Raw genomic sequence first — 24134 nt, forward strand, 5'->3', positions numbered from 1 at the left:
TAAAAAGATCTTCTCTCCACCTCTTTCCTGCAAGTTTGGAGTTTAACCACAAGAATTCTCGTGTCCCTTCTTCCTGAGGATGAGGGTAGGCTAGGGTCTGCCCTGGCACTGATCACCAGGAGCCTGGGCTGGCCAAAGACTTTATTCATAATCACCAAGGCATTGCCTGGCACTTTGCCTCCCCATCAGGGTGCAAAACCAAACCCTCTCCTGAGCTAGGGGCTCTGTGACTCCCCAGTGGCGGCCGTGGGCCATACACAGGGCCAGCAGGATAGGCACCATGACCTGGGCCGGAGTGGCCTGAGTGGGGGGAGCGTCTCATTTGGGTGGACACAACTTTAACCTTGGCCTGGCTCACTCACTCTATCCATCACATGGCTCTGGTACAAACCATGATGCGGTCTTCCCTGAGGAGTCTCTGCTCCTCAAATTTCAGGCTTGTCTGATCCAGATGAGCACAGCTGTGAAAAGGCCTTCTTCCAGCTGTGCTGGAAAAGGCCACAGCCCTGAAGCTCCCCTCCCTCTGCTTTTCCCCAATAGGATCCCACTGTCTTGGCTGTGAGGGAAAACCGAGGTAAGGAAACTAGTCTCCATCGTTATTCAGCAGGGGCAGCTGAAAGCAGCTCTCTGTCCAGATTTCTTTTGTCCCTGGCCCCTTGATTTATGGGCCTAGGTCTGCCTCTGCATGTGTGTATATCTGTGTGTTTTCCAGCTGGAGAGCACATTTCTTTCCACAAAATGTTATCTCATTATTTTTACTAGTTATTCCTGTGGTGTCCCTGGGAGATGGCGATGAGGTGGTGTCCGTGTGAGGGTGGGGGTGGCAAGGCAAAGTTAGCCCTGGGCTCCAGATGAGAAAAAGCTCTTACTTGTGTAGGGTTGTCATTATTCTCCAGGAGGCTCATAATGCCTGTGTTTCCAACTCACAATGGGCCTGGGGAGAAGGTGATAAAGAATTTTTCACTAGGAGTGAGTCTTTTAAACAGACTTTGCTCTATGAAGCCCACACCTCTGGGATTCTTGGTTGGTGATTCCCAGTCTTTTGGATTTCATGAATTAATAACCTGTTGTTCCACAAAACATTATTTTAGGGACCAACATAGAAATTGACTGCTTTGCTTTTGCCAAGGAATGACTTTTAAAGTCACTGACCATTATCATTCCCAGTATTTCCCAAAAGAAAGGACATTTAACACAAAATAAGTAGCAATAAGTAAAAATAAGGAGAATGTTTAAAGTTGAGCATCATCTTATGAGCAGGTCATGATACAATCCTGCCTTTTTTTTCCCCTCATTTCACTACAGATGGGTGAACTTTGTCATGGCTATTGGAAACCAACTGGCATTTGGGGACTACTGTCCTGGTGTGTACCATCCTAGCCAATGCCATGGCAACAGGATGGCACTTGCTGAGACCTTGTGACCTTTCCTTGTGACCTCTTCCTTTCACAGAGAAGGTTGTGGAAGCTCTGACAGCTTCCATCTTGGATCTGGTGGAGCTATACTGCAGCACATTTGATGCGGACTTCCAGACGGCTGTGCACGGGAGCCGCAAGCACGATCTGGTCCAGGAGGCCTGCCATTTCTCCGGGCCCTTGGCCTTCACTGTCTATGCCACCCACCGCATCCCCATTACCTGGGCTACCAGGTGAGCCCAGGGCTGATTGTCCTGTAGGGAGCGAGCTGAGTTTGACTCTCAGATGGCTTCTCCCTGTCTGGGTGCAACCCCCTGTCTTGAGTTGATGGTGGTCTGTGGCATTGCAGTGCACCTTAGCTGAACCGGATGAGCCGAGTGCCTGAGGGGGATTGCAGGCAGGGACATCCCAAGGAGAGCCAGAAGGTCCCCTGGGAGATGGAGAGGCAGCCACAGCAGTCAGATCCTGCGGGGCCCTCTCAGTGCTGGTTGCATCGGCATCCCTGCCCCCCACCCATCCCAGACCCGCTGATGGAGACACTGCGACAGATGGCAGCTTCCCAGATCCAGTGCATGCCCCAAGGCCGATGACTGCACTACCCTGCAGATGCACAATGGGAGGGGGCGGGGAGGGGGGAGATGACCCTTTGTTGGGTGTTCCCTAGGCCTGCAGGGGTGAGTGAAGGGGGACCTTCATTTGGTAATCCTCAGCTCCTCTGCCTAGTGCCTTGGCATGGGGGGGGGGGGTTGGTCCCACCCCCGCACCCCCCGCCCTTTCCAGACCCCCCTCCCTCTCCCTTCCCCCTCTCTCTTTGTTCCTCACTTAATGTATTCCTCTGGGAGATTGGCAGAGAACAAAGGAGCCAGCCTGGGAAACCAGGGCCTTCTCTGACCTCTTCTGTCAGGCACCTGTCACCAGCCACAGGGACCCCCATGTGTTGGCATTCTCGTCGGCATATGTCGATTGCATCCCCCTCCCCTTGTCACCTGCGCATGCGCACACAGACACCCCCATGGGCTGCCACCGCCAACTGTAAGAAGGCGGCTGCGTGGGCTGGTCCCCAATCAAGAGGGAGGAAGAGCCTGAAGCTGGGCGGAGGGATCCAGATCCAGTTGCTTCTCCTGGAGCTCCTATTCACAAATGCCCCATGACCCCATGCTCTAGCTCCCAGAGACCAAGGAGGAGTCTTAGCTGGAGAAATGGAGCTTGGCACACGCTGGGTGACTGTGATGGGGCTTGGGAGCTGAGCGTCCTTCCTCTCTTTCTGTTGCAGCTATGAAGATTTCTACCTCTCCTGCTCCCTCAGCCATGGTGGAAAGGAACTATGCAACCCCCTGTACACCCGAAGGGCTCACTTTTCCAAGTACCTCTTCCACCTCATCATCTGGGACCAGCAGTAAGGCCCCCCGCCCCCGCCCAAGCCCTGGCCCCGGCCCCTGCAGACCCCACGGAGGAACCCACATCTGCATTAAACCAGTCTCTACCACTAACCCTACCCCCACAAGAGCCCTCAGCGCCTGGAGTCTCCACTTCCCTAACCCTTAGATGGGGACAAGTACCATTTCTAATCCACAAAGATTCTCTGTAAAACATAAAAGATCATAAAAAAAAAAAAAGTTAGTGGTTAGCTTTCATAATAATCCATCGTCTTGATCTTGTCTTCCTTAAAAGGTTTAACTAGTCTGAGGGATTCTCATCCTCTCCCTTCTTCCCAAAGTTTCATATAGACTAGGGAGAGGGGCCTGTGCTTTCTTCCTTCTAGAAGGGAAAAAACAGGTTGTCTAGACAGAAGAATAATGGGCTGGGAGCTGCAGGAAGAAGCCTCTATTTCTAGCTCTGTGTCTAGTCCCATGTTCTCTTTGGCCTGTCTGTGCCTCACACTGTAAAGTGGGGACAGTTGTTTAATTCAGAGGCAGTTGTGGCTGAGATAAAATGAAATGAGATAAATTATAAATATGAATATGAAACCACGAGCACAAGGTAGTATTAATCAGCGTTTATTAGCAAGTGTTGCTGCCGGGAAGAAAGGCATCAGCCAAGCAGAGTAGAAGGGAAATGGAGGTGAACCAAGTGGTGGCACTGCAGGTGTGCACCCGCCCTGGGCCCTCTCTGTGCTGCACCCTGCCCTCCCTCCAGACTGTCAGAAAGCCCCTTGTTGGCTGCCCCCAGCTTCACTTCCCTAGACTGACTGTATCTGAGTCCTTATTTGCAGAGCAGAACTGGAACTTCAGTATCTGGAGTGCAGATGAGAGACTGAACAGGGTGCTTGGGGAGGCCAAGATTGCCAAAATAGGCCAATGCAGAGTCTGTGCAAACAACAGGAGAGGTGGGTTATTTACAGAGGGGCAGCTGGGGAGGCAGACCCTTTCTTCTCTCTTCACACTTATGTAAGTTATAGAGCAGTAAAGCTGTAAATAAAACTAATCAAATAACTGCCAGGGCAGGAGAGGCTCTTTGGAGGCAGGGATGGCTGCCTCAAATGGCTTTGGAATTTCACCATCACCTTCCGATCCTCTGGCTTCAGTGACTACCGGTGCCAAGGGGATCATGCCGTACAGTGCCCCACCCCAGGCAGACCCCACAAAATTAGCCCGAGACCCTCTTGCCATGGAGTATCAGATTCCTGGTAGGCCTGGTCTACCTCAGCCTGCCTGTCCTGTGCGTCTCCTTCCACTCCCTGTCTTAGGTTTGGCCTCGAATCCTAAAGGCTGGTCCCTGCCTTCATGGTCAAGATCAAGGCTTCTGGGAGAAGATGCTACCCTGTAGGGTTCAAAGCACAGGCCTGGGCACACTCCCTTTCTTACTATAGGTGGAACCTTGGGAAGTGATGGGCCTAACTTACAGGGCTATTTGAGAACTTCTGGGACATTGCCGGTAAAGGGCATTGCACGGTACCTAGCACACGATAGATGCTTTCTTCTTCATTCTTGTCATCTTTTTAGCTGGGGGAGCCTGCTCAGTTCCGGTTTCCCCGTTCCAAGTGACTGACGCAGTGACTGATACATGGACATATTTGTACATGTAAATCCTATTTGCATAGCCCTGTTCCGGTGCAGAACCCTCAGTGTTTCGCAGCAAAAGGTACACAGTGTATACACACATCACACAAGCTGTTTTCCCCTCTCCACTGATGAGGAAACAGTGCAGAGGCATGAGTAGTTCTGAGGTTGTGAGCGGCAAAACCAGGACTGGGACCGGCACATCCCAGGAGTCCTTTCTGGAGGAGGCAGCCCTTGCCATGTGATGTTGAGGAATGGCTGCAGAGGGAAGAAGAGGGGTTTCGCAGGCAGGGAGGAGGTTCAGGCCTCAGCCAACATATGGTTTTCCTGACTGACCCCAGGCAATGATCCGTGGAAGAGGCTTTGGAATGCTAGATGGACTCGAGGACTGAGGAGAAGGGGTTTCTGGCTGGTTCTAGGGGTCGTGGTTTCCTCTCTGCCTCCAGATACACAGTGGGAAGCCTCTTCTGGGCTGACAGGATGGGGGTCAGCACCAGCCCCCCTCCACTTTGCTGTGGGATCAGCTGACTGTCCTGCCGCCTCAGTACAGGGATCAGCTAACTCTCAAAATAGGCCCAGCAGCCTCGCTCCACCACCTAGCCAAGCCTGGGCCTGGCATGTCTGCTGGCTTCTGCAGGGGCCCTAATTATAGCCGTGGGCCCCCAGGGGACAGGCAGCTGGGACGGCAGGGCTCTGCCAGTCTCTGGCGGGTGGGAGGGAGGGAGTCTCACTTAGGTGCAGATTTTGCTGCAGGAGTGAGGGGCAGCAGTGTAGGGAGGCTGCTTAATCAGGCAACTCAGCACCTTGAGGGTGGCCACCCTGCCTCTGTGCCTTCTGGTGTAGAACCTGCCCTGGGCTGGCCAGGAGGGCGTGACAGTGTGGACTTTGGCCCAGGGACAGCTTCCCCAAAAGGTAATGTGGGTCCTCCCTCCCTGAGAGCTCCCCTCCTCTCTCTCCCTCACCCCACCCCAGTGCCTCATCCTGAACTTGGAGGGAGTGGCTGGGTGCGCCTGGGGCGGAGGAGCCCCGGAAGAGCACATCTGGACTGGGTAGTGGCAAGGCTTCACTGGCTAGTTTGTGTTCTCTCCCTGCAGGGGCTTTGGGAAACCCCTTCTCTTTATCCCTCTAGCTTTGAACATCTTTTTTTTTTTGTGGGGAGGGGTGAGGTGGGGGTGGGGAGAACAAACCATCTTGTGCCCTGAGGGCTGGGAGAAGAAGGGGATGGGAGAGGACAGACAGGTGGGAGGACTGTCAGGAGGAGGGTGACCTGAGGGCAAAGGACACCCTGCTTCTTCCTTGTTTTGTTTCAGCATGGGAAGTGGGGGAGGGACGAGGGTGGTTCAGTGCAGAAGGATTGTCAGAGGGGCAGCTTCTTGGTGACCCTCTGCAGAAACCCCGGGACAAGGGGCATATGGCTTCACTGTGGGAACTACAGTCACCTCAACTCCAGGATGGCTCTGGCTATCCAAGTTCTGTCCGGTCACTGGGGGTGGCCTCAAAATCGGGATGTTAGCCGCACACTACTGAGAGTCTGCAATTGCAAAAACAGCATGATGTACTTCTGGGAGCATCGGGGGAGGTTTCGCCTACAGTTTGGGACCTGTCCTGGTTCAAGGCTTCCCCAGGGAGCACATCTGATATCCCAAGAGGCAGGCCGCGTTCTCAGCCTCCACTTAACTTCCTGGGCCGCCTGTCCCTTGAAGCCACGAAAGTGGCCCCTCCTGATTTGGTTTCCTCTCCTCCCTAGGATCTGCTTCCCTGTGCAGGTGAACCGGCTGCCTCGGGAGACCCTGCTGTGTGCCACGCTCTATGCTCTGCCCATCCCCCTGCCTGGGAGCTCCTCAGAGGCCAATAAGCAGAGGCGTCTGCCAGAAGCCCTGGGTTGGGTCACTACTCCACTCTTCAACTTCAGGCAGTATGTGGTTCCCAGGGCAGCGGCTTCTTGGCCTCGGGAGGGAAGGAGAGGGATAGAGAGAGGGGCCTGGCTGCTGCCCTGGCCAGTGCCCCTTGGGAGGGTTGGCCATGTGGGGCTCACCAACAGAGTCCACAGGGCCCTAGCCAGGGGACCAAGGCACAGGAGTAGACACCAGGACAGTTGACATAACCAAGAGCTTCTGGGCAGGACTGGTGGTGCAGGAAGGGCGAGAGGGGTGTGGAAAAGTAGTGCTTGGGTAACGTGTCATCTGGCCCTGTCCTTGAAAGGGCCTTAGAGGTCATCTAGTCCACCTCTGTGCCTCTGGGGGCATTCCCACTGCTGCCCCCAGCAGAGCCCCCTTCTCCACTGCATCCTGCCTCAGTGGCAACCGAGGTCATCCAGAGGCTTCCTGAAGTCAGTGTGCTTGTATAGGACCTGGAAGAAGGGAGAGCCTATAGTCTATGGGGAGAATGACAGAGTTGGGTAGTGGCTTCAAAGGCAGATTTTTGGTTGGGGAGGGGGAGGAAAACCATCTCCTTAGCTACTTGTTGATTCTCCTCCCCGCCCCCATCCTCCTTAGAGTCCTGACCTGTGGGCGGAAGCTTCTGGGCTTATGGCCAGCAACACAGGAAAACCCCAGTGCCCGTTGGAGCGCACCTAATTTCCACCAGCCAGATAGTGTCATCCTGCAGGTGAGACCCCAGCTTCAGCTCCCTCCTACCCATTGCTCCAGACTACTCAAGAGTCAGCTCCAAGTTTTCCGCCTTGAGGTTTGGGCTTGGGCAGTAAGAGAAAGTGCTGGGATGTTGGGCATAGGATGCTAATGCATTGGAAGGAACTGGGTGAATTTGGTTGAACCCCAGTGTGCGGAGGAGTTCTGTGGAATCTGTGTGCCATCTCCTGGAGGTTAACTTTGATTTTAAAGAGGCTGAAGGCAGGGCCTGAGCATCTCCACCCCCATTCAGGGCTCAGCTCTTTGGAGTCCTTTGTATTGAGCTTTTATATTAGGAGCCTGATAAAATCTGAGCTATATGCCTGGGGGCCTGAGGGGAAGCCCCCCACCCCTGCCTCCTCCCCGTGCAGCCGGTCACTCAGTGCTCCTGTGGAGTGGGGCTATTCTCTGGGGAGAGGAGGAAGACCTGGAGCTGATCATATCCAAGGTCTTGTTACCGTTTTCTGGCTCCCCTGTTGTCTGATCAATGAGATGCTTTGGTATGGAATGTGGAGTATCAAAGTGGATATAGCATGAAACATAATGATATAGAACAAAAGCTCCAGAGGCAGGCATTTTTGTCTATTTTAATTGACTATACTCAGTGCCTAGGACCTAGAATAACACTTGGCACATATAAGGGTTCAATAAACATTTGTTGATTGAGGGAATGTAGGACCCACTCAGCTCTGAGATCCAGTTTAGGAGGATGAACATCTGGCAGCATAGAGCAAGATGCTATTCTTCTTTTTTTTTTTTTTTTAAGTTTTTATTTATTTATGATAGTCACACAGAGAGAGAGAGAGAGGCAGAGACACAGGCAGAGGGAGAAGGAGGCTCCATGCACCGGGAGCCTGACGTGGAATTCGATCCCAGGTCTCCAGGATCATGCCCTGGGCCAAAGGCAGGCGCCAAACCGCTGCGCCACCCAGGGATCCCCTCTCTGCCTCTTTCTCTGTGTCTCTCATGAATGAATGAATGAATGAATGAATGAATGAATGAATGAATAAATAAATAAATAAATAAATAAATAAATAAATAAATAAATAAAGTCTTAGGAAAAAAAAGTTCTGGCCTGGGGCCTCCCCTCCCCCCCACTGCATCTCCACCCAACCTCTCACTTGCCCTTTCTCCTCTCACTCTCTCTGTTTCCTTCTCATTTTTTGCTGGAAGTGACGGCTGGAAGGGACTTTCCCTAAAGTCCAAGTTCCCACCAAGTCCCAACAGGGTTATTTTACAAACCACCTGCAGGCAAGGAAGGGAGGGAGGGGGGAAAGCAGGACTGCCAGCATGTGACAGGGTGCTGGAGACCTGGGAAGGCGGTGGCCCCCACTCACCTGCCTGTTCTCTTCTCCCTGCTTCACTGACGCCATCCTCCAGATCGACTTCCCCACCTCAGCCTTCGACATCAAGTTCACCAGCCCCCCTAGAGACAAGTTCAGCCCCCGCTATGTGTTTAGTAGCCTCCGGGAGGAAGACCAACGTGTGCTTAAAAACATCATGCAGAAGGAGTCCTTGTACTGGTGAGAACCGGGGCCTTTCCCATGTGCTGCTCAGGCCCCCATCCTGTCTGATGTCTCACCTGCCAGCTCCAAGTTCCTGCCCTCTTGCTTTGGGAGTAGAGGTGGGATGGGGGGGCCGGGGGGGGGGCATTGCCACTGAGGCAGGACCAGTGGCAAAGGCAGCCTCCAGGCTTTTTTTTGTGAGCTGACGCTAGGCAAGGTGGAGAGGCCAGGCTCAGGAGATTAGATCTAGGAATGCCCATCCCCACAATGGGAACCTGGCCCCCTCAGCTTGCCAGAGGACCAGAGCTTTGCCCCACTCCCCAGATATGCCGTCTACTACTTGCTATCCATGGGGACAGCTGGCTCCTGTCGTCACCAACCTGCCCCCACCTCCTGCCCGTTCCACACCCACAGCCTTTGCATTTCTCTGGCCCTGTCACTTTCCAAAAAGGATCAGGTGTCGGGCAAGCTGGCAGCCCTCAAGGGTAAGGGAGTCCAAGCTGATGTCATCCTTGGGGCTGCTTCTCTTACCAGGATTGGAAGGGGTGGGGTGAAGAACCGAGGGAAGGAGGAGCTGGTGGAATGGGGCTCCTCCCCTGCCTGATCTGCATTGCATGATCCTAGGCCACGTTGGGGGGCCGGGGTTGGGGAACGGAGATGAGGCTCATCTCTCCCTCATGTCCCACCCAGGGAGCCAGAGTAGCTGAGTGACTACAGATCCCCCGCTCCCACCCCTCTGCTGACCCCTTGCTTCACGAGCCCCTCAGCTCCCTTCTCCCATTAGACACCTGATCTCAGGCAAGGCTTAGTTAGCTGTGGCTTCTATAAAACCTCCAGCTGGCGGGAGAAGCCCCAGAGGCTTCTCAGCATCCAGACCCTGACCTGCGAGGACTACTGCCCTCTGGTGGCTCATCTTGGGAGTGGTGCTCGTAGGGAAATCCACAGGAAGGGTAGCTGGCTGGGTGCCCTTGACCTGTGTATTCTCTCTCAGTCTGAGATGTCCTCAGATGGCAGGATCAGAGATGAGAGGTGGGCCTTGCTTCACAAACTTTGCTTCTCAAAGTTTGATTGCAATCACCTAGGAATCTTCTAAAAAATACCGATGTCCCTGGGCCCCTAGGGGGCTCAGTGATTGAGCATCGGCCTCGGCTCAAGGTGTGACCCTGGTCCTGGGATTGAGTCCTGCATCAGGCTCCCTGGAGGGAGCCTGCTTCTCCTGCTGCCTGTGTCTCTGCCTGTATGTCTCTGCCTCTGTGTGTCTCTTATGAATAAATAAGATCTTTTATTATTTTTATTTTTTTTTAAATTTTTATTTATTTATGATAGTCACACAGAGAGAGAGAGAGAGAGGCAGAGACATAGGCAGAGGGAGAAGCAGGCTCCATGCACCCGGAGCCCGACGTGGGACTCGATCCTGGGTCTCCAGGATCACGCCCCGGGCCAAAGGCAGGTGCCAAACCGCTGCGCCACCCAGGGATCCCAATAAGATCTTTAAAAAAAAAAAAAAAAAAAGATACTGATGTCCTGGTTTCCCCAGATGTTCTGACTCCATTGGTGTCAGTGTGGCCCAGGCGTGGGAACTTTACAAACCTCTGCAGGTGATTGTCATGTGCCGCAAAGTTTGGGAACCACCAAATTGGAGAGCGTAGCATTCTCTTGGAGAGTGAGTACCCTACCCTGTGGCTTCAGGGCGCTCTCTCACCTCCCTTGCAACCCCCACCCGCAGGCTCACTGATGCTGACAAGAAGCGCCTGTGGGAGAAGCGATACTACTGCCATTCGGAGGTGAGCTCCCTCCCCCTGGTGCTTGCCAGCGCCCCCAGCTGGGAGTGGGCTTGCCTGCCCGACATCTATGCTCTCCTGAAGCAGTGGACCCACATGAACCACCAGGATGCCCTGGGGCTCCTGCATGCCACGTGAGTCCTAACACCACCTCTCCCTGACTACGTGTCCTTCCAGAACTAAGGGTTGGCACTGCCCATCACTAGCCTGAGCCAGTACTGGAGAAAGTGGTACAGTGGGCTAGGAAATCCAGGGGGTTTTCACTTCTCCTTTTTGGCTTTTTCTTTGTCTCATTGCCCCGCAGTGTTACATTGTGAACATTGTCCAAGGATGCTACAAAACAGCTTTACAGTGAACATTCATGTGCCCACTACCTAGATCCTAACTGTTCTGTTTGCTCTATTTGCTTTCTTGCGTGTGTATCCCTCTATCCCACCATCAGTCCATCTTTTTAAATACATTTCCGTGTAAGTTGCAGACATCAGGCCTCCCTCTAAATACTTAGGCCTATGTATATCGTTAACTAGAACTCAACGTTTGTTTTTTCTTTTGAGGCAAAATTTACATGTAAGGAGATGCCTAAGCCTTACCTATATGTGGGCTGGTTCTTGATGCCTGCACACCCCGTGTAACACAAACCCTACCACTTAGTTCGACTCTAACAGGCCTCTCTTCCTTCTTTTCCCTCAGAAGGGTTCTCTGGGGACATGCGCCTCCCAGATTCAGACCCCTGGGCTGCCTTTTCCAGATGGTACCCAGTATTCTTGGCTTCTTTCTTACTGCTCTTGGTAATTAAAATGTACCCAATCCATGTGGCTTGCCCTCAGGACTTTTGGAAACAACGTTTTTGCTAATCTCTGCTCAACTCAATTCTGCTATGGGGTACTCGCTTACATAAAACTCCGTGATTTTCTGTCCTTTGCCTGGGTGGCTTTACGTTAAAGGATGGTCCCAAGATACCACCATGCCCTAATCCACGTAAGGGCTCTTCGACGACAGGAATTTTGAGCATGGTGGGAGTTAAGGAAAATATTTTCAGGAATGGGGTGGAAGACTGTCTAGTTTTCTTTAAATCATACAAGGAGGGCAGCCCCCGTGACGCAGCGGTTTAGCGCCGCCTGCAGCCTGGGGTGTGATCCTGGAGACCCGGGATCGAGTCCCACGTCAGGCTCCCTGCATGGAGCCTGCTTCTCCCTCTGCCTGTGTCTCTGCCTCTCTCTCTCTCTCTGCCTCTATGAATAAATAAATAAATAATCTTTTTTTTTAAAAAAAAAAAAAGGAGTTTGTTATTTAAAAAAATAAATCTTACAAGAAAAAAATTTTTTTAATAAAGTAAAAAAAAATACAAGGAATGAAAATGGCCACTCTCCTGGTCCTTCGTGGCCCCATGCCCACTCTGACCAGGGGACAGGGCCATTCTCAAAAGTTGCTCTCCAGGGATGCCTGCCTTTGGTTCAGGGCGTGATCCCAGTGTCCTGGGATTGAGTCCTACATCCACCTCCCTGCAGGGAGCTTGCTTCTCCCTCGGCCTGTGTCTCTGCCTCTCTCTGTGTGTCTCTCATGAATAAGTAAATAAAATCTTAAAAAAAAAAAAAAAAAAAAAGTTGCTTTCCAGACAAGGTGCTAAGGATCCTTCTAAGTGGGTTTGGCAGATTCTGAGGGCCACTGGCTTGTCTCCACCTATATCTCCAAAGCCCGGGCATGAGGGTGCTCACTCCTATGCTACAGAGTCTGCAGCTCGGTTGTCAGGGGGCTGGGCTCTGTTTCGCAGCTTCCCGGACCAGGAGGTGCGTCGTATGGCTGTCCAGTGGATCGGCTCGCTGTCAGATGCTGAGCTCCTTGACTACTTGCCTCAGCTCGTGCAGGTAGGCAGACCGGCCTCCCTCTGGTTCTGATGATCCTTCTGCAGGCCCAAGTTGGTCTGCATCCTCCTTGTGGAACCCAGGGTCCCTGGCAGGATAGTGGCAGGTGTAGATTGCAGGCCGTCAATACAGCCTCACATTTCCTTTCCCCTAAGGCTCTGAAGTATGAGTGTTACCTGGACAGCCCTTTGGTGCGCTTTCTCCTGAAACGAGCGGTCTCTGACTTGAGAGTGACTCACTACTTCTTCTGGTAAACTGTGTGGGGAGAGGTGGGAGGCAGACATGTGCCTGCCTTCGCTCAGGAATATTGTAATCCTGGGTGTGCGAGGGTGGGGAGCTGAGCCGCCTGGGCTCTAGTATGTTGCTGACTTGCCATGTGGCCACAGGCTAGCACCTTTTCCTCCTGTGGTCTCGGTCCCAAGAGGACCATGTGGATCATCCCTGGCCCTCCTTTCCATCCACACATGGCAGAAACAGAAAGGACAAAGGAGCTGCAGAGGGGCTTTCCCTCCCAGGCTTGGGGTGGGTTTTCCAGGAAGCTGGAGCTGGGTCTGACCCCTCCTATCCCCCAATCCACACACCCTTGCCTGTGATCCCAAGTGTCCCGACCCACCCTGCTCCCTTTGCTTTGCAGGCTGCTAAAGGATGGCCTCAAAGACTCCCAGTTCAGTATCCGCTACCAGTACCTGCTGGCAGCCTTGCTGTGCTGCTGTGGCAAGGGGCTGAGAGAGGAGTTTAACCGCCAGTGCTGGCTTGTCAATACCCTGGCCAAGCTGGCGCAGCAAGTCCGAGAGGCCACCCCATCCACACGGCAGGTGAGGGGGGCGGGGCCACCTCCACCCACTTCTGGTCTTGGGCTTTTTTAACCATTAAGTCATTAATTTGTTCAACGTCCTCACCAGCAGGATGGCACTTGACCGTCTCCGATTTAGGGACTGGAAGAAGGTGCCTCTGTCTCTAACCCACAAGCCACAAATTGACAGTCTGCAAGCTGGATACAGCCCACGGATGGGTTTTGGTTAGCCTGCAAAGTATTACAGTTTTTATTTAACTGTTTGCTTTGAAGGCTAAGCACATTTGTAGAAGTTTATAAGTTGTTCACTGCATGAGAGCACCCAGCTGGAGAGGGCAAACAAGGGCTGAAATCCAGTCTGACGTTGTTCCCTATGCCATGAGTCATAGCTCAGTGCTGCTGCTACCCAGAGCGGGACCTTTATCTGTTTGTATAACCAGGCTGTATTAAGCCAACAGTATTCCTGTTTGCTAACATTTAAAAATTGGGAGAATTTAAAGTGCGGATTGTTGGCCTTTCTTGGCAACAGCCTGAGCAGCGTCACCCCTCTGAGATGTACCTGCCTCTCACCGTGATGTCATCTGCCTCGCCTCTGTAAGCTGTTTGGGCTTGCTGCCTGTGCACTGTCCCAGGCGCCATACCCCAGGCTGCGTGGTTTTCCTTCTTCACGGTCTCCTGGGAGTTGTCCACACTTCTCAGATGGTGGTTTTCACACCAGCTACTACTGGGTGCCCAGCCCCGGGAGAGGCTTGGTTCTGAGTAGAGCTTATGGGCAACCCACTCACCCCTACTGTCCTTCCCTCTCCCTCTCAGGGGATCCTCCGCACGGGCCTGGAGGAGGTGAGGCAGTTCTTTGCCCTGAATGGCTCCTGCCGCTTGCCACTCAGCCCTAGTCTGCTGGTTAAGGGCATTGTGCCCAGGGTGAGTGACGGGGGGTTGGGGCTCTCGGGGCAGGGAGGGCTCAATGGAGGTGAGGCACCTACACCCTGGTTATTGAGAGGTATGAAGAAGAAAGGTATCTTTGGGGCCTCTTTCCAGCTCTAGTGTGTATGGACTTTGACCTGACAGCTGCGCGGGAGGGAGGAGTTGGGTTGGGAGTTGGGTGTCTCCCTGATGCCACTGGGTGTAAGTCCAGGCTGGTGATCATGACCGCAGCTGGCATCTGTTCTTGCCGAGCACCATCTCTGTGCCTGTACTCTTCTGAGTGCTTTACACTGGGCATGGTGTCTCATGCTCACATTTCTTACAAAGTTGGTCCTGTCGTGAGACCCATTTTGCAAAGGGGTACACTGAGGTATAGACAGGAGTCATGTCCTAGGAGGTCGTATGCCGAATACACTGAAGGGATGAGAGAGCAGGTGCTGAAGCTGAGGCTGTAACAAACTGCCCAGGGCCAGTGGGGGTGGTGGTGTGTGTGGAAGGAGTGCAGGCTCCTGAGGAATCTGGCAGAAACTACAAGCTGGTGGGCCGGCGGCAGCTTGACCCATGGTGCGTAGTCCTGAGGGCGTTGTCTTTCCTGACCCTCGTCACTACCGTCTCTCCTGTGGCAGGACTGTTCCTACTTCAACTCCAATGCTGTCCCCCTCAAGCTGTCTTTCCAGAATGTGGATCCTCTGGGTGAGAACATCCGCATCATCTTCAAGGTGAGGACACCTCGAAAGCCTGGTGGGATGATAGTGATAGAGGAGAGTAGAGAAGGGAGTCAAAGGGTGGCAGGAGTGGCCTCAGGCACTTCTTTTCCTGTCATTCCGAGCTACCATCTTCACATGTGAGAGCCTGCCAAATCAAAAAGGAATTCTGCATGGCCCCACAGGCTAGGAATAGGATGTTGGCAGGTGTAGCAAAGCTACTGGCAGCTCAGTTTACAGAGGTGTGCTAGGAGGCAGAGCCATCCCGAGAATGAATGGATACAGGGGTGATCTGCTTGTCCCTGAGGGTAGTCAAGTGGAGGCTGGATGGCTGCCTGGCAGCAGTGTTGAAGAGGAAATTAAGAGAACAGGTGCAGTTTGGACTAGATGAACCCTCAGGTCCTTCCTGATACATTCATACATTCATGATTCTGAGAAGTAAACCATAGTCTGAGAACATGTCATCTGGGGGGAGAGGAGATGCGTGTATGTGACTGTGTAATTTATATGTTGGCTGTGTGTGAGCTCCAAATCCCAGCGATAAATGCTCAGATTTTAAAAGGTCTTAATCAGGAATCTAAATTTGGTTCAAATGGGGCCGCGGGGTTGAAGCAAGAGCCAGAACACTGCATGGGCGAATGTAATTACTGGCACATCTCTGGTCGTTTGACCTGGTGTGAGTGGAGATGGGAGATGGGAGGTGGGAAAACTGGGCGGTCCTCTGTCGCTGTTTGGACCAGCGTGGCTCTCTTGGAGGATCTGGGAGCCTGGGGAGGCAGTGGAGATGAGCTCTGCTCACTTTCTTTCTCCAGTGCGGGGATGACCTTCGCCAGGACATGCTAACCTTGCAGATGATTCGCATCATGAACAAGATCTGGGTTCAAGAGGGGCTGGACATGCGCATGGTCATTTTCCGCTGCTTCTCCACTGGCCGGGGGAGAGGTCAGTTGGGAATAGGGGGAGGGGGCTGTGCCCAGGCAGCTGGCATGAAGGGCACCCCTTTGCTTTACTGCTCTTTTGCCCATTCCCCAACATGGGTTGTGTGCTTCTCCAGAAAAGTGAAACGGACAAGATGATTTCAATAGAAGCTATGGAAGGGCATTAAGAAAAGGAAGGCAGAGCAGAGACAAAGAAACCGGAATAAAACGATGTGATGTAACAACCAGACATGTCGTGTAGACTTTGGGTCCTAACTCAAACTAATCAAGTGTGAAAAGGTACTTTTCAGGCAATAGGGAGAAATGTAAATAAAGACTGGGTTGAAGGCCGATTGTTAATTTTTTGGGTGTGCTAATGGCATGGTGCTTATGCCCTTGTTAGTGGTACTCGAAACATTTATGAGTGAAAAGACATGTCTGGGATTTGTAAAGGGGAACTCGGCTGGCTTAGTCCATAGAGTCATGTGACTCTTGATCTCAGGATTGTGACTTCAAGCCCCACATTGGGCTCAGAGTTTATTTTATTTTTTTAAGATTTTATTTGAGAGAGAGAGAGAGCACGCGTGTGAGAGCGAGCGCACACAGAGGGAGGGACAGAGAGAGAGAGGGAGAAGCAGACTTACCACTAGGCAGGGAGCCTAAGGCAAGGCTTGATCCCAGGACCCTGGGATCATGACCTGAGCTGAAGGCAGATGCTTAACCAGCTGAGCCACTCAGGTGCTCCTGGAGTTTACTTATAAATAAATAAATAAATAAATAAATAAATGAATGAATGAATGAATGAATGAAAAGAAAAGAAAAGAAAAGAAAAGAAAAGAGAAAAGGTACTCCAGTAAGGAGGGAAGAAGCACGGTTGGCTGAGTGAAACAGGTAAAACAAGATTAGCAAAATGTTGATAATTTTTGAAACTAGGTGATCATTATGTGTGAATTCATGATCTCATTCTCTTTGTTCATATATGTGTGTGTATATGTATAAAATTCATACATATATATGAATAATTATTGATGAACATATGAACATTGTTCGTATATGAACATTGTTCGGATATGGCATATACGTATACATATATGTATCTGAAAATTCCAATTGTAAAAGTTAGAAACAAAAAAAGAATAGCAACTATGAGCTTGGGAGAGCAAGGAGCCCTGATATCCCAGTGTGGAATATGAAGCGTGGGAACAGTATTCCCTCTACTGTCCTTTTCTCCTTATTATCAGACTTTATCCAAATATTCTAGAGCCTAATTTCTAGGGAAGCTTGCAGCAAAGCTCCTGTAGTTCTGTCCCCATAGTCCCCATTGCTATTCCCGGGAGTGCTACACCCATGCCTCCTCCCACAGGGATGGTGGAGATGATTCCCAATGCCGAGACGCTGCGCAAGATCCAGGTGGAGCATGGGGTGACTGGTTCCTTCAAGGACAGGCCCCTGGCGGACTGGCTGCAGAAACACAACCCCGGGGAAGACGAGTATGAGAAGGTAAGATTGGGGGTGGGGGTGAGGCTGGGGGTGGGGTGGGTGCCTGACTCTGGCACATTGCTCTGTTATACAAGGTCTGCATGTGCACTGTGGAGACAGCTCAGCTGTGTCAAGAGGAAAAAGACACAGCTGATGGGTGCCTCCACATCTGGAGGGCTTGGGTCAAATGACTGTCATAAGCGGAGAGAAAATCCCCTGGCATCCAGCTGGAAAACCTTTGTTGAGTCCTCCTGGCAGATCGAGTTTTGGGAGGAGGAGGGGGCCAACTTTCAAGAAACTGCCTGGATCTCTCCTATTTGTGCATCCTGTTCCGTTCCTCCTGTGCCCTTCTGTGCACTTTATAGAGCAAGAGTTAGTTGGAATAGACTTTAGAGATTATTTTAATCCAAATCCTCTTTTCACGAATGTGAATTAATATTCACTCAGTTGTTCCTAGATGCGGAGCTGGTTTGAGGCCAGGCTAGAAGCAGGAGCCAGGATTAAGGTTAGATAGGAGACAGAAGTAATAGGAAAGGAGGCTGGCCTGTTCCTTAGGTGGAGCATTCCTAGTTGGTAGGGCTTTGGTGGCCTGCCGTGGTCCAAGGCTTGTCATGGCGCTAATCTGGGTTAACTGAGTTTAGGGGAGGGAACAAGTCATAATAACCACCTCATAAGAGATTTACTATAAGCCAGAATGCTAAATTATATAACTTAACTTCCAAGGGGACCCTGATACTAATATATATGGATCAATGCATTTTATTTATTATGCATTTTATTCCTAAGGGAAAACCCATATGGACAGCCAAATTATAATCAGAAGGTTCAGTGAACATTGAACTAGACGATTGTAGACGGCCTTAAATGTTTGCATATCCCAGGATTTTTTAAATTTTATTTTTATTTCTTTATTTAAAATTTTTTTAAATTTAATTTGCCAACATATAGTATAATATCCAGTGCTCATCCCATCAAGTGTCCTCAGGATTTAATTCCTGGCCTGCTGGACTCTCTTTGTATTCTTGTGCCAGCTCATCATCTCTTATTACTTTAGGTACCACCCACCTGCTGACGTCTTCCAAAGCCATTCCCTCCTCTCTCCCTGGAGCTGTATGCCCTAAGCCACCTGCTTGCTGGATATCTCCCCTTGTACTTTACCCATAACCTCAAACTCCGTATAGGCAAACCCAAGCTTTCCCTGTCTCCTTTTCTCAAGAAAAACCTGCTTTTTGTATGTTTCCTATCAGTAAATGGTATGAGTCTCTGAAGTCACCCAAGACAGAGCCATGGGTCTTGATGCTTCCTTCTGGCTCACCTCGGCTATACCAAGCCCTGTTAATTCTTCCCCCAGCATCTTTCCACATCTGTCCTCTTCTTTCCATTTCTCTCAGCTATGTGCTATCTGTCCCTGAACCACTGGAATGCTCTCCTGTCATCATCTGCTTGATGTCAGAGGTTGTTTTTTCAATAAAGTATTTTTTTTAATTTTTTTATTTATTTATGATAGTCACAGAGAGAGAGAGAGAGAGAGGCAGAGACACAGGCAGAGGGAGAAGCAGGCTCCATGCACCGGGAGCCCGATGTGGGATTCGATCCTGGGTCTCCAGGATCGCGCCCTGGGCCAAAGGCAGGCGCCAAACTGCTGCGCCACCCAGGGATCCCTCAATAAAGTATTAACTGCTCATGTCACACCTTTGCTCTAAGTTCTTCAAAGGCTCCGTATGTCCTAAAAGATAGATCCAATCTATACATTGTTAGATACAATCTATGGCATTGCACACAGATCCTGTTGTAATCCAGGCCTGCTTACCCCTGCAGTCCCATCTATCGCACCTCCCCTCTTAGGATAATTTATGCCCCAACCTAGGAGTCTCCTATTTCCCCAGTAGGAGAAAATAGATGATTTAGATAAATCAAATTTAGATGATTCTGTTCCTTCTGCCTGGAAAGTCAAGTGTTCCCTTCCCCATTCCTCAAAACCCACCCTCTGTGCATTGCCAGTCACAAGGCCCTCTACCCTTGGAGAAGAATAGTGTGAATTCTTTCCTCCCACTCCTCTACCCCATATACTACTTCCCACTAACATGTATTCTTCAGGTATTAAGTGGCGACCATGCAGAGGTGCTGTGCTTGGTGCTGGACTTATAATGTCTTCTGGCCAATGTAATAAGAAGTCATAACAAATGTGATAGAAGAATGCACGGAGAAACTCACTCTGTGTCTTTTGTGTTTAATATCAGTCCTCCAAAGGCAGCCTGTCAGCTCTTCTAGGCTTTCTACTAGAATTGTGCTGGTAGTTTCTTCCGATGACTTCCAGTAGGAAAGAACTAGAGCTATTTGTCTCCTGGCCACTTCCTGAACAAAGAGAGTTGCCCACATCCTTCAAATGAAAATCCCTTAAATCAGGAGAGCTCTCTTGGTCTGGTGAGACTTCCTGCAGCCAAACATGCCACATAACTCAGGTGATGAGACCTGAGTCATTTACCCATGGCCACATAGCTATTCTGTGAGTCAAGACAGGATGCATTCCAGGTAGGGGCGCCTGGCTGGCTCATTGGTAGAGCATGCAACTCTTGATCCTCGCTCAGGGTTGTGAATTTAAGCCCCACAGTGGGTATAGAGATTACTTAAAAATAAAATCTTAAAAAGGAAAAGAAAAAGGATGCATTCCAGGGAGAAAGAATATCTGTGGCAGGAAGACAAGTTGATGGAGATGAAGGTCAAGACTGGGAGGTGATGGGTTGTACTCCTTACTGTGTGGTTTCTTTTCATTCATCTATTTCTCTGCCTTGGAAATAGTCTTTTTCTTCCAGAAGGTGCATTCTGTGATTTCTTTATAGACTTTCTGTTCTTAGATTCCTGTGGATTCGCCATCTGGTTTAAATAGACAAGTCGCTGGGGAGGGGGGCAGTTCTGTGTGGCTAGTTTTGAAACCGGCCTTGTGGAAAGCCAAGAAGCTGCTGGGAGATAAGACCCTTAGACCCAGGAGAAAGAAAAATGAGGGCTGGGTGAATGGGGGTGGCGGTAGGGCTGTTGGGGCTCAATAAGAGAGGAGTCTGCAGGAGCTGGGAAGGCCTGGAACTCCAGGCCCTGAAGGATGGAGGGAAATTTGCACAGAGAGCAGGGAGGACGCACATTCTATATCTGGAAGCTTTCTCTAATTCTCAAGCCTGTACATTCCTTATTGGCTATGCCAGTTTTTGCACTCTGCTGAGGAGTCTTTTCTTGAATCCTTAGAAATTCCATAAACCTCACAAAGATGATTCAGAGGGTGAAATATATCCATTTGCTAATTTCATTATTTGTCCTTCTTGGAGAGACAGATAAGGGGACAAATTACCATATGGAAAAGGTGGATCTAACCCCTTAGCCATCACCCTGCACTCCTACCCCATTATAAACTAAAAAATCTCTCACACAGTTTACCAACTAGAGATGTCTGATTTTTCAAGTGTAAAACGCCCCTAGGAGTGTTAAACTGTCTCAGCTCTTCTTTGGAGTGAAGTGACTTTAATTAGATTAGCACTTAGCTGCTACCAAGAACCCTGGGAATGAGAGGTGTATATGGGGCAGAGAGAAGTCTAGAAGAATTCTGAGCAGGGTCAGCTGCCTCGGTGCTGTGCGTGAGTTGAGATGGTCACAAGCATTTGGGAACACTGAAAGCACCAGTCTTCTTGTCTGTTAGGGTCTCTTCAGTCTGGGCTGGGCAAATCTGGGCTCCCAGATAGGTTCACTGTCTTTCCCACCGATTTCTCTGGGAGAAAGAAAGGTGCAGAGGAAGCTGAATTGCAGATAAAGTGGTGGAGATACACATGAAGCCTTCCATCTCCGTAGAGCCCATAAGACAGGAGAGAGGTTTCTGTGTGCGTGGGTGATGAAGGCTGAACTGGCAGGCATGAGGTGCTGTTGGGGCTCAGGAGGGAGAGAGCGGGGCTGGCTGAATTCAGTCTGGCCGTGGCCCTTGGGGTCCCTTTCTGTCCTCTCCTCCCATCTGCCTGCCTTCCCCCCAGGCTGTGGAGAACTTCATCTATTCCTGTGCTGGCTGCTGCGTGGCCACATATGTCTTGGGCATCTGTGACCGGCACAATGATAATATCATGCTGAAGACCACCGGCCACATGTTCCACATAGATTTTGGCCGCTTCCTGGGCCATGCTCAGATGTTCGGCAACATCAAGCGGTAAGTGATCTCCTGAAGCCCAGCCATGTGTGGAGGGCAAGGAGGTCAAAAGAAATGGTTCCAAGCTGACCACAAGCCCATCATGGAAGGGGCGGCACTGGAGCCCCCGGGCTGAGCAGCTTTTGAAAAAAGCCTGAGAGAGAAGTGAAGAAGTCCTTGCAGGGCCTTGCAGGAGGTGGGGACCAGCTCTTCTCTCTCCCTGCTGAGGACTGAGCAAAGGGAAATGAGCCCAAACTGAAGCAAAAGGGAATACAGTTAGATACCCAGGAAAAATATTGGTAGCTCACGGACAAGGAACCAATGAAGGACATCTCTGGGGATTTTTTAAGACTAAGGTAGGAAAAGAAAAAGTTAGAGAGAGCCCCATCTATCCCGGTTCCCACAGGTAGTGAGGGGAACCATTCCCTGATGCACCCCACAAGGTAGGGGGGCTTCTTCCTCCATGTTGACATTCTACCTGTATGTTCCCTTTGGCCCAGGGACCGCGCCCCCTTTGTCTTCACATCGGATATGGCATATGTCATCAACGGGGGTGACAAGCCTTCCAGCCGCTTCCATGATTTTGTTGACCTTTGCTGCCAAGCCTACAACCTCATCCGCAAGCACACCCACCTCTTCCTCAACCTCCTGGGCCTGGTGAGGAGCTCCATCTCTTTCTGAACAACTCCTTCTTATCATCTGGTGCCATCTTTAAGACTTTCCTGTCTTGATTCAAAGGATTTCTGGAGATCTACTTCTCTGAGGTCTAGATAAGGCAGGGCCCAGACAGCCGGGAACAGTGGTGTCTGCGCAGTGTCCGACTTCCCACCCCAGCCCCTCAATTCCTGTGGCCTTCCAGCCACTGCCCACAGCATCCGTCCACCACCGTCTAGGAGGGCTAGGGAGCCTAGCTATAGAAAATCTTGCCTATGGGAGGAAGGAGCAAACATTTCTGGTTGCCCATTCTCCATTTTTGTTTTCCTTCTAGATGCTGTCCTGTGGGATCCCTGAGCTCTCAGACCTAGAGGACCTCAAATATGTATATGATGCTCTGAGACCTCAGGACACAGAAGCCAATGCTACTACCTACTTCACCAGGTAACACCCTGTGCACGGAACAGTTCTGCCCCCTTCCCCCCCCCGCCATTCATCTCCAGGCTGCCTGATGGGGAGGAGGAAGGCTAGGAAAACAGGTGTAGCTCAGATGGCAGAGCCTAGAGTTGACAACATGTGTCTGCTGTCCTACCTCAGCCTCCGACTTAGGTAAATCGCTTGACTTCTCTGACTCCGTTGCCTGTCTGCGCTTTGGTGCTTACTCTTGTGTATAGAGCTACTGCAATCCCTTAACTCACATTCTTGCCAGGTCTTGGTCAAAGACTTTGCTTATGGGACGTCAATGGATTTTTCTTAGTTCTTAGCTCTCTGGATCAGAACCTTTGCCCTTATCAAAACATGGAATTCCATGATTCCATTTTCCCATACTTGACAGTGTTTCTAGGTACTCTGCATGGAAGCAAGGAAGTGTCTCTGTACTCATGTCTATAGTCCTGTCCCTGTAGGCGATGCCTCCGTTTTGTCAGGCACTTTTCGGAATTTGGCAAACTACATTTTCTCTGTATGTCTCACATAGAACCTCTCCTTTTGGTCTGAAATCTCTAGATTGAACAGTGCATGGTGAGGTTCCAGCGTACTGGAGGTCTACTGTATGTAGACGTTTTCATACTGACCCTGTGGTGGAATCCCTGATTCCTTCCTACCTTGGTTTAACCATCTTTGGCTCAGGAGGGCAGCGAGGGGAGATAAGACCCCAGGATTCACATAAATAAATTGCATATAGATGATTGTGTGCCAGTCAAATACTCTGTGAGGATAATTCACAAGGAAAATGATTCTGAGCTGAGTTAGTTCCAGGTGTCAGAGCATATTTGTTGAGATTGCTCTGTCCCAGCAGTGGGGACTTGGGTCCATGGTGACATCCTTTTCTTCCCATCCTCCTACACCAACAGGTTGATTGAGTCCAGCCTGGGCAGTGTAGCCACAAAGCTCAATTTTTTCATCCATAACCTGGCTCAGATGAAGTTTACAGGCTCAGACGACCGGCTGACCCTTTCCTTTGCCCCCCGAACACACACGCTCAAGAGCTCTGGCCGCATCACTGATGTTTTTCTCTGCCGCCATGAGAAGATTTTCCACCCCAACAAGGGCTACGTAAGTGTTTTCTCCAATATGGCCCCATCTTGTTCCCCACCAGCCCATCATGTTGGGGTTCTGTCTCTTCACAGCCACATAGTGGACAATGCAGTTGTGAGCATCCCATGCTGGATGCAGTGCAGTCACAGATCACGCTTCTCCCCTGCCCCAGTGGGGTGCTAGAATCAGGGAGCTGAATTGGATGTGTGTTCCTTCTGGGTCAAGGGTCCTATGAAACATGTGCAGAAAATGTTTGTTTTCAGATTCCTGCAAATGTACTATCATCTTTTTCTTTGGAGACACTTTTGCCTTTTTCCTTTTGGAAAGTGGGCTTCCCCAACATACGCGCGTGCACACACACGCACACCCCCCTTCCCTTTTCTATTTCCTTACCTACTCCCTTCATTGAGTGTACAGTGTTTGGCAGGTATTTTCTAAGACTTGGACCTTTGCAGGTATATGTGGTAAAGGTGATGAGAGAGAACTCTCATGAGGCCACTTACATCCAACGGACATTTGAGGAGTTCCAGGAATTACACAATAAGCTGCGGCTGCTCTTCCCTTCTTCCCTCCTGCCCAGGTACCTGCCCCCTTTCCTCTCTGCACAGGGGGATCCTGGGGAAGGAGATCGGAGAGACGGTGGGCAGGACTGCTGCTTGGTATTCTTGGCCTAGTAATGAGTGTGGTAACAGGTGTGCCCTCTGCTGGCCGGGTTTCCGGACTCTGTTCAGTCTTGAAAATGAGCTTGGGTCCACATGCCAGGAGAGAAAACTAGAGCT

General features: G+C 50.8%; 1 protein-coding gene across 5 annotated transcripts in view; it reads left to right on the forward strand.

Annotated features, from left to right (window-relative positions):
• PIK3C2B (phosphatidylinositol-4-phosphate 3-kinase catalytic subunit type 2 beta) overlaps positions 1-24134 on the forward strand; it is a 65914-nt gene that overhangs the window by 34159 nt on the left and 7621 nt on the right. For all 5 annotated transcript variants that reach the window (XM_077886847.1, XM_077886848.1, XM_077886849.1 and 2 more), the window contains 19 exons: positions 541-574; positions 1453-1648; positions 2689-2811; positions 6162-6329; positions 6910-7021; positions 8422-8564; positions 10273-10461; positions 12099-12192; positions 12345-12439; positions 12824-13004; positions 13796-13903; positions 14533-14625; positions 15423-15552; positions 16891-17027; positions 21017-21186; positions 21666-21822; positions 22154-22263; positions 23172-23373; positions 23811-23935. In XM_077886847.1, coding sequence (XP_077742973.1) covers positions 541-574; positions 1453-1648; positions 2689-2811; positions 6162-6329; positions 6910-7021; positions 8422-8564; positions 10273-10461; positions 12099-12192; positions 12345-12439; positions 12824-13004; positions 13796-13903; positions 14533-14625; positions 15423-15552; positions 16891-17027; positions 21017-21186; positions 21666-21822; positions 22154-22263; positions 23172-23373; positions 23811-23935 — 2567 coding nt within the window. The remainder of the gene's footprint in view (positions 1-540; positions 575-1452; positions 1649-2688; positions 2812-6161; positions 6330-6909; positions 7022-8421; positions 8565-10272; positions 10462-12098; positions 12193-12344; positions 12440-12823; positions 13005-13795; positions 13904-14532; positions 14626-15422; positions 15553-16890; positions 17028-21016; positions 21187-21665; positions 21823-22153; positions 22264-23171; positions 23374-23810; positions 23936-24134) is intronic.

Source organism: Canis aureus, chromosome 38, assembly GCF_053574225.1.
Source record: "Canis aureus isolate CA01 chromosome 38, VMU_Caureus_v.1.0, whole genome shotgun sequence".
Lineage (NCBI taxonomy): Eukaryota > Metazoa > Chordata > Mammalia > Carnivora > Canidae > Canis > Canis aureus.